The sequence below is a fragment of the Suillus subaureus genome (genome assembly GCF_016647635.1).
Source record: "Suillus subaureus strain MN1 chromosome Unknown BJ212scaffold_1, whole genome shotgun sequence".
Classification (NCBI taxonomy): domain Eukaryota; kingdom Fungi; phylum Basidiomycota; class Agaricomycetes; order Boletales; family Suillaceae; genus Suillus; species Suillus subaureus.
This window is the reverse complement of record NW_024538557.1, coordinates 1194717-1208296: the sequence shown is the minus strand read 5'-3', so window position 1 is coordinate 1208296 and position 13580 is coordinate 1194717. Positions and strand designations below refer to the sequence as shown.

Sequence of the window (13580 nt, the reverse complement as noted above, 5' to 3'; positions counted from 1 at the left end):
CTATACCAGCCTTGAGCATTTCCGGCATTTACAAGAAGGACTCGGAAGTTGCAAGCTTCACGCTCAGGGACTTGGCTATGTCGGAGATCTCTTTGATGCCCACTTCTTCACTGGAGACAGCATGAGCAACAGAATACTTGACAACTCGAATGCCCCCGATCAAGCAAAGGGGGCTTGCCACCTGAGACTTATCATTCGTGCTTGAGTGCAACGCTCTTCGAGTGTTTGTAGGCGAGATTAAGGTCCTTGAGGCTTTGGAAGAGAGCTGCTGTGGATATTGGCTATGCGAGCCATTTTCCGATCTTGTCAAGTATGCAACAGCGACGGGTGTCCAGCTAGCAGCACGCGGACTTCTTAACAGCTTAAAGTGATCCAGCAATCGGGGGCGCATCCGTGATTGGTGCGTGGCATGCGAGGGTTAATACATCCATATAAATCATAATTTGCCTCCCATCGCTCTATACTTTCTGACGATACCCTAGACATGTGCTCGACCTCCCATCCTTCCTCCAAATGCAGGTACAGAGCTCGTTCTTTTCGGTTGAGATTGATCCTCTGGTAGACCTAGGGGAGTTCGAGTAAGAAATAGGTGCGAGATAGTGCGTTTGAAGCCATTCAGAGGTCTAGAAGTGATTTAAATGAATTGTCAACATTTTCACTATTTTTGAACTGCCACAAACACGTGAGTCAAGACTTTCGGAGTCGACTGTAGTCTGTAGCAGTCCAGCGCCTTCTTAAATTTGCATCATAACAAGCAGTGTCGCTTGAACTCCTTTATGTCTTCCATGATTAGGAGCCCAGCGCCTACATCGCGCATCCCATCACCGTCTCCACCAGTTAGCAACCAACAATTCGCGAAACCGCAACCTGGTCATCTCGTGTGTTCCGATCCGCCAAGAACTTCGTCTTCTATCACTGTGACTGATCTCGCTCTTCTCTACAGCGTGCCTTTGTACTCGATTATCTTTGTCATAATTGTTACACCAAGACTGCGCAGGCATTTGCTAGGGATACCGCCGTGAGGCACCTCGATAAGGACGGAGACGAAATCACGTCGCCTGACAGAAGATTGCAAGGGACCTCAGTGGACCTAACGGATGAAGGCCTCCGGAGAATACGGCGTCGTGAAGGTGCGGTGAATTCTTGGTGGAGTCCGTTAATGTTAATATTCTTGTCCAGATGTACGAACAGAAATTCTCTCGGGGCGAATTGATGAAGCTACTGCCCTCCTCAACGAGCACTTCCCCATTGTTCTCGCTTCATCGAGCGTATCATTCTCGGAAACGTCGTCTTCCGTCGATTCTTCCCCTGACCGTATAGAGTACACCTCCCGTACTGTTTTGGACCCGACACTCCTCTCACTAAACCTCCGTATTCATGCTTTCATCGAAGCCTGCCGTACAATCCCTCTTCCATATGTTCCGCATCATCGGACTATACCCATAGCAACACCAGAACCCCCGACGAATCTCTCCCGTGACCCTGATCTTATGGCTGATGAGCGTTATCAGACAGAGCTAATACTGCGTGCGCAGAAGCTCTATGCATTAGTGGAACTATTACGGAAACCAGAAGACCAAGCGACGTATTTGAAGGAACTGGAGAACGTCGGCGGGCTTCTCGCATATAAGGTGCCAGAGATGAGTCCTATGTCAAAATATCTCGACCAGGCAAGACGAGAACGTGTAGCAGACCAGATAAACCGTGCAATACTCTGTGAGTGCTTGATTTCTTCGCATGATATGGCGGTGTGCTGAGACCCATTTCTCAGATCACAGCAACTTACTATCTGTATCCCATCTGGAAGTTGCCGTGCGATATAATTCTTGTCTCTGGGGAGCTTTGAGCGAACTGCATATCAAAGTTCCCACAACCTCTAGCAGACCTGCAGGAGTTACCCTCCCACCAAAGCCTACCAGCTGGAGTGCGTCAACTTCAGGAGAGAAGAAATCGACTAGTCCTGTTGAGGTAAGTTTTATTGCAGTGAAATGTCGTCTGCGAGATCTAATATGGGATGCAGTACTTGCCACCATTTGATCTGGGCTTATTCCTCGATGCCCGGGTATGATTTTACTTACGTTCTACTCAGGCTCCTGTACTTTCGTATACCCACCGGCAATCTGTACCATTCTCTCCGATCCAGATCTCCGTATATGTGGTTCAATTCATGTATATTATATACGTAGAACATCAATGAATGACGTCCACGTCATCCCATCGACCTCTATTGACTTGCGACAGAAGTGTTGATGAAACGTGACATCCTCGTAACCCTAAGACCTTCAAATAGCGCAGTTTCTTCCACGGGCAATCTTGTAGTAGCTTCTCCCCTGATGCTGGAATGAGCCAATTATTGTAAGACAGGTCCAACAGCGAGACCAGAGGGCAGTACAATGGAAGCCATTGAAGGGACACTGGTTTAGGGATATTTATGAGCGTGAGGCAAGTGATTGTGGGCGGGAGGTCGCTCAAGGCGAAGGTTAACGGTGTGGACAGTAGGGTAAGGGAGAAGAGCGCACTAGGCTCGCTCTCCTGTATTGCAAGGGACTCCCACGTAGACTCCTCTGCTGCACGTTCGGATTCTCTTGAGGAATGTATGCGCCGGAAATGGTCGCTGCGCAATGTAGCATGCGGCCCAACGACTACAAGCTCTCCGTCTGCATGCCCTTCTTCTCCGCATATTGCATTCAGCTCAATCTGAGAGAGAGGACAGTTTATTGCGCTGTGACGCATCAAGACGCGACGGAGGTGAGGTGGGATATAGGGCCTGATTTCAGCCAACTCGTATCCGCTGCATGCCATGCGGATGACATGAAGGGATAGTAGTACCAGTGTAGGGAACTCGCCCATCTGAGGGCTACGAAGAGATGCACTAGTGCCTGGTGGATGCACTGACGCGTTGCCGTCAGGGGAGAATACCAAGTCGAGGGCATGTTTACGCCCAGTAGGAGAGTTTATGTCCGACAAGTCTACCTCCTTGATCTTCGGATATGAACTTAGTGTTGTCCAACTGCGAGGTGGATCAGGACCTGCGACTCGGCCAGGTCTTGTCGAATGGTGCCCTGAAGGAGCAGCCGCTGCATTCCGCCTGCCGTCTTCTGCAGTAGGATAAATCAGGTTGATCGGAAGGGTTGGGAGGTTATTGACATGCAACGACGTGGGTAGGCTCGCTGGGACACGCTGCACATTACGCGAGTGGCGAAATTGTTCTCCTCTGGACGAAGGAATGAGGTGCTTCGTTCGAGCTCATGTCACCACCCGCAGCGCACCTCAAATTACGTAGGATATTGTTTACTTGACGAGAAGTTTCGCTTGTGTCCTGTGGAATAGTTCGTTGTAAAGGCATCGCAGAATATAGACTGCGCTACCGTATTATCACGTCCCTCATGGATTGGGAGTCGAGGAGTGAAAATAGAACAGACGTTATCACCGTGGTAATTAAGTGGACGCGGACTCCACCAAGCTGAGCTGCATTACAGCGACGTAGAATAATACAAATCTCATATCATGCCAATGAATGCTAAAGTGTTGGAAGAAATCCATACGCGTTTTCATAGTGCATACATGGCAAAAATAGAGGAACATGATGAATTTCATGCCAAGCATACCTTACGACTACTCCATCCCGCCACTACCCCTCCTCGGACCGCAATAAAAGATACACTCAGTTCATTTGGCGGATGAGCTTGTTTATGTTGGCCTCTCGGTCACCAAAGTCACCACCTTGCACGAAGTGCTTGAATTTGCGCGTCCTCCAGCCACCGTTAGGGTTCGACAGCTTGAACGGCCAGAGGAAGTTGGATGCCTGTTCCAGTCTGTCAGTAGAAGAATATATTTATGACATGGTCGTGCTGACCTGCTTGAAGTTAGGGCCGGCAGTAGCGATCTCGTGAACAAGATCTTCTATGGAGAGGATGTCATATTTGCCGAGGGACTCCTCGATGATGGCATTGTTGGTCAGGGGAATACGCTGTTTGTTGACCTTGCCGTAACCGCGCTTGTAAAGGAGTTCGCGGACGGATTTGATGTTTGGTTCGCTGAGGAAATTCATCAATCCTCGTGCATATTCACCAAGTAGTTAACTTACCCGTATGTAATGTAGGGTTCAACCAGTCGGAGCATTTGCTGGGTAGCTTTGGTGACCTTTACGAAAACACCGTTGTTGATCTGAAGAAGGCGGAGAAGCTGTAGGATTTTGCGGGGTTTGGGTGCAATCTCGTTGATACTACGCATATATGAGAAGAATGAATAATCACAAAGGAAGCCGTACGTACCCACGAATACGGACGACGAAGAAAACCTTGGCTTCGGCGGGAACGTAAAAGTCGCCAGATGTCCGGGCAGCACGCTTCAATCGGATCTCTTCCTTCTCCTTTGACAAGTACTCCTTGACATAGCTCTCCGCCCGCTTGAAGATAACCTTGCGCTTTGCCTTTGATGCCTGAAACAAAATTTAGTATGCAATCGGAAATAGAGTAATTTTAAGGTAAAGGATCAGTCCCGAAAGATGGTTAATTTGAAGGCAGCAATGCAGAACGAATCCCACTAGCCATTCGGTCGAAATAATCGTATGCATCATACATAGAGCAAGGCTCTAATTAACAGGTTGACACGAACCTTACGTGCAGCAGTAGCGGCAGCAAGGCGCTCCTCCCGTGCCTTTTCGTTTTGCTTGCGCTTTTTAAGGAGGGTCTCTGGAACTTCGATGTCCTGTGGTAGAAGTTAATGGATATCACATAGATCGCGAGCACATGAACGAACCGAGACAGTAGGAACCCTTGTGAAGATGTAAACACTCGTTAACCGTTCAGAAACTTGACAGACTCACGTTGTCGAGGGGGCCATGGCGAGTTTTGAGGATATTGTCGGCGCTGTAGGCCTTGGCGGAGACAACTTTGGAACCTCGCGGTGGCTGGTAACTGTATAGTCTTAGTCAGATATTCTCACGGATGGCAGGAGATTACTCGGCTCTGACCGGTATGATGCACCTGACACTACTTCTATCTTAAGCTTCTGATCTGTATGCTCTTTCATTGGTCCTTCTTTACATACTCGACCTGTATGTGGCATAGATGGCCGAATACTTATCATCATAATCACCGACACAGGATCGTATGATTGCGGTATCGGGGGATCCGAGCGCTCAAACGGCCAAGCAGACTTTGTCCTGTTCACGAAAACGAGTCTGCATGTACAATGGACTCGGCACCAGTGGTGAGCCTTGACCCTAAGTCACTCGCTGCAACGGAGAGGCGTTTGGACTTATCAAAAACCCTGAGGCCTTCGTTTCAAAGATCAGTGTCCAATCAAACTGAGCAGTTATCGGAATCCCATGGAACTGCTAGAAGGAATCAAGTACCATTACTTGAAGGCTTCTCCCCATTCCATCATCTTCATTCCGCCTTCCTTCTATCCATCATGTCACCATTCATCAAGACGTGGTCCTTGACAGTCGTTCTAATAGCAGGAGCACTTGTCCCCAGAGGTGCTTTTGCGCAGGTCTCCAATGCGACATGCCTGTCCTCCTATAGCTGGGTAATGAACTGTTTTTTCCCTCTTGTTTTTGAGTATCAAGATATAGATTCTGAAGCATGATCTGCAGATGAACAACTCACTCGGGCAGGATCCTTGCGTGGTTGCTTCTTACCTCGAGAGTGTCTGCTCGGGTGGAGGTACGCAGTTTTCGTTTCTTAGTATGCCTTGAACCTGCATAACTAGTTCTGGCGCAGCTTTTGAAGTAATTGCTTTGCTTCCCGGTGACTTTTATGAAGGTCCCTCGGTCGTTCTAGCAAACTCTTGCGAATGTAGTACAGTGACCTACTCGTTGATTAGCGCTTGCGGCGACTGCCAGAACGCCACATTTTTGAAGTGAGGTTGTGTCAAGTATGCTTGACTTCACAGAGCGCTTATAAATATGCCTCGTAGCTGGTCTGGCTGGAGCTACAATTGCTCCCAGGTATTCTCCCAAGTGTTAGTCTCCAAGGTTGTTTATATTCCCCAAGCTTATAAAATCCACCTCGTCGACAGATATCCGCATAACATTCCCTCCGGCACTGTGGTTCCGAATTGGGCATACCTGAACGTTAGTGCATGACTACTCATCTCAAATATATTGTAATCTAATTCTTTCTGAAGGTGACCGCAGCTGGGTTCGATCCCGTTGTAGCGCAAAGCGCTGGAGGTTAGGTTTCGGGCATAAGCCCCCGTCGCAGAAGCACTTTCACTCACCTTCTTGCAGATCTCCCGGAATCCACCGCAACCAGCGTACAATCTACTGGCTCGGTCACTTATTCGAACAGTGTGTCTGCTTCTTTGACCAGTTCTTCGGGTGCAGCCACAGGATCTTCGACGACATCATCAAAAAGTAACGTTGGAGCTATAGCTGGGGGTATTGTTGGTGGAATTGTGGGAGCTGCAGTCGTCATTAGTCTTGCGACATGGTGCTTTGTCAAACGCCGTCGCTCCTCCACAACGCCATTCAGCGATAATGACGGAGGTCCAGGCTACACTCAAAGTTATTACTCCGCTAACCCTGATTCATTCCAAGGGCAACCCCAAATGACGCAGCAACCACGTCTCTACGTATGTTTCTCATTATTTTATGGTGCATCGGCTCATCCCCTCGCGCAGGACCCCTCTGACCCGAGCACTTTCCCAGATTCTCTTTCCTCCCCCACCATTACCTCATCTAGCAACATGTACCAACACCCATCCATACCCCCACATGTCTTTTCCGAACAGCCGCGTCCTGGACAGTACGCTGGCGCTCCGGAGGTCTAAATCATGGGCTTTTCTTACTTTATGTCACTTACTTTCTGGTAAACGAAACTCGCTCAAATTCACAAGTCGCGACCACTCGAAAAGTGGCGAAAGTAGTATTAAATGCAATGTGTTAGTACTACAAGTGTGTGCAGTAATCGACGGTACTACGAAGTCACCATGCAAACAGTTCTCGGAATGGCGACTAAGCAGATGTACAGTCCAACGCTCATATGCGACTTGTTACGAGCTTGGTCGTGACAGGTTCATAACATATGTGGAAGCCACTGGCATGGCTACTTTAAATAAGTGTCAGCTCGCGTTAGCGTCAGCACATTCACATCGCACGCACGTAAAGTCATCTCACCTTCACAGGAGTGCACGCCTAAAACAGTCAGCAGGAACAGTGGACTGGTGGAGGCTGGTGGGGGTGCCTGTTTCGCACCAAGCGACGCCTCACCACTGAGTTACACAACTCACCAGGTCGGCCGGTGATCCGAACCTCCTTCCAGTTTCATATTGCCAGGGCATTCGTGACTCTAGGGATGTGACTTATGGAAAGCGTGAGTGCTAATCACTCCCGCTTTCCATAGACTCACTTCGTTAATGGTGCACTGTAGACATACGAGCTTTGTTACGCGTCACAATGACCCGGACGATCTTATTCCGTGTGACCCATATGATTGGCCTGTACTCGCGTGATAAGGTTTGAATTTGCGATGCTGATGACACCGCATTCATCCCCCCCCCACGCTGTGACTCGCTAGCCCGGGTTCAAGCCTGTACAGCAGCATGATCAGCAAATTCAGTATCATAGTCTCGATAAGTGTTGGAAAAATAGCAAGATAGCCACAGCGCGGAGACTGTGCATAAGCCTTGCTTGAAAAGTGTGTAAGCCCGCTGGCTTACCTGGGTTTCCGCCATCAGCATCAATACCTGTCAGCGGTAATCAAGCGTGAGCTTTGATTTTCACTGCCTTCTGGCATAACTGTTAAGGGACGACAGTCCAGTGGTCACTGTTCAAACACCAATACACTCGACGGTACAAACACGGGTGGCCTACCCGTAACAAGTGATCTGCTGATACGACACGTACGGTGGGATGCGCACGAGCTTACTAGTACATCGGTATATGTTCGACCAACTGCCGCAAGGAAGATATGTACTGGACAACGGATACCGATGCAAAAACGGGTAACCGTTCACGACATACTTCATAGAACCCATGATGCATCATGCTTAAAATGCGTGATAATACAGTGGAACTCCCACTAGAGGAAAGACCTTGATCGATCCTCGAGTGTTACAAGAGCAGCGGAGGTGCCATAGCTGCACTGCCTACATATGATAACAAAGGACGAGCCAGAAGCCATTCTGAGTGAAAAAATACAGTCCAAGTTGAAGTTTCAGGCAGAAGCCATGATGTACGGAAGCTTAACAGCCGAACCAAATTCGGCTCGTTGAACCGACGGGCCTGTCACCTACATAACATCAACCTTGACATCACCACATCAAATAATTGCGGCATCATGAATTGGATCCCAACGCTCAGATAGCCAAGCAGGCTTTATCCTGCTCGAAAACAAGTTTATCGTGTACAAGAAACGGTCATTACCAGCGGTGGGTCTCTACCCTGAGCTACTTACCGGAATGGAGAGGCGTTTGTACGTTTGAACTTATCGAAAATCCCGAGGTCCTCGTTTCTAATCAAACGAGGCGAACGGCTGTCGCGGCATCGCGTCAAACTGCTAGAAGGAACAAAGTGCCATAATTTAAAGGCTTCTGCCCATTTCGCCTTCCCCATCTTTGTTCTCTCTATCCATGATGCCGCCACTCCGAACCAAGGCATGGTCGTTGGTAGTGGTCTTGGCAGCAGCACTTGTACCCAGAGGTGCCTTTGCGCAGACGTCCGATGTAACATGCCTGTCTTCCTTTGGTTGGGTAATGATCTCTTTCATTTAAAAATTTTTAGGCCTCAAGATATAGACTCTGATTCATGATCTGCAGATGAACAACAGCCTCGGGCAGGATCCTTGCGTTGTTGCTTCCTACCTCTGGAGCGTCTGTGCACGTACGCCTCTTTTCAGTATGCCTTAGCCTTGCATAACTAGTTCTGGCGCAGCTATGAACTTCGTTCCTTTATCTCCCGGCTGGGTTTACGCAGGTCCCTCGGCCGCTTCAGCAAACTCTTGCATATGCAATACGGTAACCTACTCGATGATAGGCGCTTGCAGCGTCTGTCAGAACGCCTCGTATGAGTCGTGAGTCGTATTCAATTCGTATCGAGTATGCTCGACTTCACGAGGCGCTTATTTCCTATCAGCTGGTCTACCTGGAGCTCCAGCTGCTCCCAGATATCCATTCGAGAGTCAGTCCGCAAGGTTCATTGATATCCTGCAACCTTTTCTAATACACCCGAACGACAGATACCCGGACGACATTCCCGCTCGCACCAAGGTTCCGAATTGGGCATATTTGAACGTTAGTGCACGATTACTTATCTCAATTGTTGTAATCTAATTTTCTCTGGAGGTCACCGGCAGTGGGTTCGACCCCAACGCAGCTCAAAATAATGGAGGTTAGGATTCGGGCATAACTTTTACGTTGCAAAAGCACTTTCACTTACCTTCTTGTAGACCTCCCGGAATCTACCGCAACCAATGTACAATCTACTACCACAGTCACTTATTCGACTACTTTGTCTGCTTCTTTGACTAGCGTGTCTGTTTCTTTGACCAGTTCTTCGGGCGGAGCCACAGGATCTTCGACGACATTAGCATCTGATTCGACAAGTTCCAATGCTGGAGCTATAGCTGGGGGTGTTGTTGGTGGAATTGTGGGAGCTGGAGCCATCATTGGCCTTGCGACATGGTACTTCGTCAAACGCCGTCGCTCCTCCACAACGCCATCAACCGCCTTCAACGACATAGGCGGAGGTCCGGGCCACACTCAAAGTTTTTACTCCATCAACACTACTACATTCCCAATGGCGCGGCAATCACGTCTCTATGTATGTTTCTTATGATCTTATGATACATCAGCTCGTCTCATTCCCTCGCGCAGGACCCCTCTGACCCGACCACTTTCCCAGATCGTCCTCACTCCTTCGCTGGCCCTGTCGCCTCATCTAGCAACATAGACCTAACCCCGTCGATACCCTCACCCGTCTTTTCCCAACAGTCGCGTCTTGGACAGTACCCTAGCATTCCACAGGTCTAGAGTTTGGGCTTATCTTACTTTATGTCACTTACCTTCTGGTAAACGAAAATCAGAATGTTGCTCTCTGGACTTGTTGGATTTTCTTTAAACCGAATTCAGAGTGCAGTCAAGTTAACAGGTTGCGACCACTCGCAAAGCGCCAACAGTAGGTTTAAGTGCAATAAGTACTACAAGTGTGTACAGCAATCAACGGTACGCGCAAAAAGTTATTTGGAACTGCAGCCCAACAAACGGTTTGACGCTTACTTGCGACCTGCTCCAGTGGCAGGCATGGCTGCTTTCGATAGTGTCTGTACCGTAGTTAGCGCTGAGCTGTTTAATTGGCTACAGAGACTCATTTCGTTAATGAGACATACGAGCTTCGCCACGCGTCAATCGCAATGGCCTATGAATCGAGCTTATGATTTCGTGTGACTGGTACTAGAAGAAATAAGGTTTGCGATACCGAGCGCTGAACATGTCGCATTCCTTTTGTAACCCGGGATGTGACTCGCGAGCACGAGCAGATGCTTCTACAGCGTGACTCAATCAGCATGGTAAGGACTCTTAGAAAGTGTCTAGCAAGATGGCATTAGAAATTCACGGCGCGGAGACTATTGAAATGGTGTACTTACAAGTACTATGTACCTGTAACAAAGCCGTGAATCATGTAGTGGTTGCGCCGATCTGCTGATACGACACGTACGAGATGTGCACGAGCTACCTCAGCATAACTGCCGCAAGGTGGATACTAGATGATCTCCCGGTGGGATACGGACAACCGTTCACGACATACTCTATCGAACTTACAACACAAACGCATGGCCATTGATGATACAGTCGAACGGGAAATTCTTACTCAGATACTTATTGCAAGAGCCGCAGATGTGCCGAGATTGTATCGAGAGGCGAGAACGAGCCAGAGGTCAATTTGATAAAGACACTTCAACTTGAAGTTAACGAACAGCTCAGGCTCATACAGAAGCCATGATGGGTGGTGGTGACAACAGATCAACGAAGTATTGTAGATCTCAGAATTCGAAGCGACAAAAGGGTCGCAAAAGAGGTACAGAATGAGCAGGAACAGCGCTTAGCGAGTTACACAGCCAAACCAAAACTCGGCTCTATTGGAACCGACCCTTGATTGCCCTGATACTATCCCTTCCGGTGCAATCGTCAACCCACAGAAGTCGGCACTTTCACAAAACTCGTATTTCTAGCTCCTTATAGATATCTTTTTTTTTCTCTGATACAACTCATCACGAAGTTGAACGACCACGATTGAAGCAGAATTGAGTGAGATAGTTGAAGTGCCGAAGTCACACAGGAATGTCACTTGCTGACGGAGTTTCAATACTCTCTGGTACTAGCTATCAATTCTAGCTAGCCCCCACATCATCATCATCCAGTGGTCTCATTGTATCACCATCGAACTTTACATAGACGACCCCATCCATATATAATGTACCAGGCTCGAATTTCACTCAATCTTTGAAACTGCCCTATGTGACATACTGTGACAATGTTTGCGTGGCTGTGCCGATTACATCGGAAGGGATAGTAGTACTAGTATAGATACAGGGACTGACTCATGCTTGGATGGACTCATCTGGATCCGAGCTCAAATGTCCCTTTATTTTACTCGAAAACAAGTCTGCCGTGGACAGGAAACGGACATTACCAGTGGCGGGCTATGGCAACACACGGACCAGAGCGTTTGCACTTATCGAAAACCCTGAGGCCCTCATTTTCAAAGCTGTGTTCAATCAATCTTGGCATGATTGATGTGGCCGACAACAGGTCGAACTGCCACAAGGAACAAAGCGCCTAATTACTATATGTAACTTGCAGGCTTCTCCCGTTCCGTCTTCCCCATCCTTCCTTCTATCCACCATGTCGCCGCTCTCCCAGGCATGGTCGTTGATAGTGGTCCTGGCAGTAGCGCTTGTACCCAGAGGCGCCCTTGCGCAGACATCCAATGTGACATGTCTGTCCTCCTTTGGTTGGGTAATGCTTTTCTTAGTTTTAAGATATAGATTCTGATGCATGATTGGGTGATCTGCAGATGGACAACAGCCTCCAACAAAGCCCTTGCGTGGTTGCTTCCTATCTCGAGAGTGTCTGCTGGGGTGGAGGTACGCAGTTTCCGCTTCTTAGTACGCCTTAGCCTTGCATAACTGGTTTTGGCGCAGATTTTACAGTCAGTTCTTTACCTCCCGGCACCCATTATGCGGCTCCCACGGTCGCTGACGCCAACAAATGCGAATGTAGTACAGTGACCTACTCACTAGTTAGCGCTTGCGGTGCCTGCCAGAATGCCACGTTTCTGAAGTGAGTCGTGCTCAAATCGTCTCAAGCACGCTTGACTTCACAGAGCCTCGTAGCTGGTCTCAATGGAACTACAATTGCTCCCTGGTATACTTGCAAGAGTAAGTCTGCAAGATCATTTATATTCTCCAAGTTTCTCTAATCCACCTGGCCGACAGATATCCGAATAACATTCCGTCTGGCACCGTGGTTCCGAATTGGGCATACCTGAACGTTAGTGCACGACTACTCATCCCACATGTTGTAATCTAATTTTTTCTGAAGGTGACCACAGCCGGGTTCGATCTCACCGCAGCGCAAAGCGCTGGAGGTTAGTATTTGGGCATAACCCCCCGTCGCAGAAGCACTTTCACTCACCTTCTTGCAGATCTCCCGGAATCCACCGCAACCAGCGTACAATCTACTGGCTCGGTCACTTATTCGAGCAGTGTGTCTGCTTCTTTGACCAGTTCTTCGGGTGCAGCCACAGGATCTTCGACGACATCATCAAAAAGTAACGTTGGAGCTATAGCTGGGGGTGTTGTTGGTGGATTTGTGGGAGCTGCAGTCATCATAGGCCTTGCGACGTGGTACTTTGTCAAACGCCGTCGCTCCGCCACAGCGCCATCGGCCGCTTTCAGCGACATTGGCGGAGGTCCAGGCTACACCCAAAGTGTTTACTCTGCTAACCCTCATCCATTCCCAATGCAACCACAAATGACGCAACAACCGCGTCTCTACGTATGTTTTTCATACTTCTGTGATGTGTCGACACTGATCTCACCTCCTTGTGAAGGATCCCTCTGACCCGACCACTTTCCCAGGTTCTCCTCCCTCCCCCACCGTCCTGACCACCGCATCTAGCAACATATACCAAAACCCATCCATACCATCGCATGTCTTTTCCCAACAGTCGCGCCCTGGGCAGTACAGTGGCACTCCCGAAATCTAAGTGTGAGCTTGAAGATGATCGACGACCATTGGATGTGATTCCCCTCATAATTTGATGACATTACACTTATATATCTATGCAGCTTCGTGTTCATCTATCAATTTCTTCGGTACTTATCATTGCACACTCACACTTGAACCCCGGTGTTAGTGTTGAGCTCCCAATTATCCATCGGAACTTTTATCGTCTAGGAGGACCATTATGAAATGCAATAGTGTCGTGTACCTGAACGATCATGCGAGTGGAAACGTTGAACGCTTAGCTTCGTTCTTTGTCACGAGGACATCCTGTCAGGGATCTACTATGAGAAAGCCATCTTTCACGTCAGCAATCACGATCGCTGCTGGTAGTCCTAACCGTTGCA

The 13580-nt window shown here is 48.6% G+C and overlaps 6 protein-coding genes across 6 annotated transcripts; 4 read left to right on the top strand and 2 right to left on the bottom strand.

Annotated features, from left to right (window-relative positions):
* The first annotated feature begins 685 nt into the window (after positions 1-685).
* Positions 686-2220, top strand: BJ212DRAFT_1310711 (CTLH/CRA C-terminal to lish motif domain-containing protein). Its single transcript, XM_041333989.1, has 5 exons — positions 686-878; positions 944-1130; positions 1180-1716; positions 1772-1968; positions 2021-2220. The coding sequence occupies exons 1-5, from the start codon at positions 777-779 to the stop codon at positions 2066-2068; spliced, it is 1071 nt and encodes a 356-aa protein (XP_041200025.1). The 5' UTR covers positions 686-776; the 3' UTR covers positions 2069-2220.
* On the bottom strand, positions 2191-3346 carry BJ212DRAFT_1257429 (uncharacterized protein; the record flags this gene model as incomplete). The annotated part of the gene is made up of 2 exons (XM_041329852.1): positions 2191-3214; positions 3270-3346. 2 exons carry the CDS (start codon positions 3344-3346, stop codon positions 2191-2193), a joined length of 1101 nt encoding a protein of 366 aa, XP_041200024.1.
* Positions 3347-3505: 159 nt separating this feature from the next.
* On the bottom strand, positions 3506-4919 carry BJ212DRAFT_35731 (60S ribosomal protein L7). The gene is made up of 7 exons (XM_041342999.1): positions 4829-4919; positions 4762-4777; positions 4618-4710; positions 4275-4441; positions 4088-4225; positions 3857-4037; positions 3506-3805 (listed from the first exon to the last, which is right to left on the bottom strand). Exons 1-7 carry the CDS (start codon positions 4843-4845, stop codon positions 3665-3667), a joined length of 753 nt encoding a protein of 250 aa, XP_041200023.1. The 5' UTR covers positions 4846-4919; the 3' UTR covers positions 3506-3664.
* A 499-nt stretch (positions 4920-5418) lies between these two features.
* BJ212DRAFT_1294518 (uncharacterized protein) lies at positions 5419-6780 on the top strand (the record flags this gene model as incomplete). Its single annotated transcript, XM_041332214.1, has 7 exons — positions 5419-5535; positions 5603-5672; positions 5730-5868; positions 5926-6082; positions 6136-6181; positions 6239-6582; positions 6631-6780. The coding sequence occupies 7 exons, from the start codon at positions 5419-5421 to the stop codon at positions 6778-6780; spliced, it is 1023 nt and encodes a 340-aa protein (XP_041200022.1).
* A 1402-nt stretch (positions 6781-8182) lies between these two features.
* Positions 8183-10097, top strand: BJ212DRAFT_1572657 (uncharacterized protein). Its single transcript, XM_041342077.1, has 8 exons — positions 8183-8700; positions 8767-8830; positions 8882-9020; positions 9083-9127; positions 9186-9240; positions 9292-9337; positions 9396-9769; positions 9823-10097. Exons 1-8 carry the CDS (start codon positions 8581-8583, stop codon positions 9976-9978), a joined length of 999 nt encoding a protein of 332 aa, XP_041200021.1. The 5' UTR covers positions 8183-8580; the 3' UTR covers positions 9979-10097.
* A 1753-nt stretch (positions 10098-11850) lies between these two features.
* BJ212DRAFT_1294516 (uncharacterized protein) lies at positions 11851-13216 on the top strand (the record flags this gene model as incomplete). Its single annotated transcript, XM_041332213.1, has 8 exons — positions 11851-11964; positions 12023-12092; positions 12150-12288; positions 12315-12386; positions 12444-12498; positions 12550-12595; positions 12653-13005; positions 13061-13216. The coding sequence occupies 8 exons, from the start codon at positions 11851-11853 to the stop codon at positions 13214-13216; spliced, it is 1005 nt and encodes a 334-aa protein (XP_041200020.1).
* Positions 13217-13580: the final 364 nt, after the last annotated feature.

Coding starts and splice junctions, on each gene's coding strand:
- BJ212DRAFT_1572657 (XM_041342077.1), top strand. CDS start 8,581: ATGATGCCGCCACTCCGAACCAAGGCATGGTCGTTGGTAGTGGTCTTG. Junction 8,831..8,881: donor CCTCTGGAGCGTCTGTGCAC/GTACGCCTCTTT, acceptor GTTCTGGCGCAG/CTATGAACTTCGTTCCTTTA. Junction 9,338..9,395: donor CGCAGCTCAAAATAATGGAG/GTTAGGATTCGG, acceptor ACCTTCTTGTAG/ACCTCCCGGAATCTACCGCA.
- BJ212DRAFT_35731 (XM_041342999.1), bottom strand. Junction 4,442..4,617: donor CCGCTACTGCTGCACGTAAG/GTTCGTGTCAAC, acceptor ATTTTGTTTCAG/GCATCAAAGGCAAAGCGCAA. Junction 3,806..3,856: donor CCGGCCCTAACTTCAAGCAG/GTCAGCACGACC, acceptor AGACTGGAACAG/GCATCCAACTTCCTCTGGCC.
- BJ212DRAFT_1310711 (XM_041333989.1), top strand. CDS start 777: ATGTCTTCCATGATTAGGAGCCCAGCGCCTACATCGCGCATCCCATCA. Junction 879..943: donor AACCGCAACCTGGTCATCTC/GTGTGTTCCGAT, acceptor TCTTCTCTACAG/CGTGCCTTTGTACTCGATTA. Junction 1,131..1,179: donor GAGAATACGGCGTCGTGAAG/GTGCGGTGAATT, acceptor ATTCTTGTCCAG/ATGTACGAACAGAAATTCTC.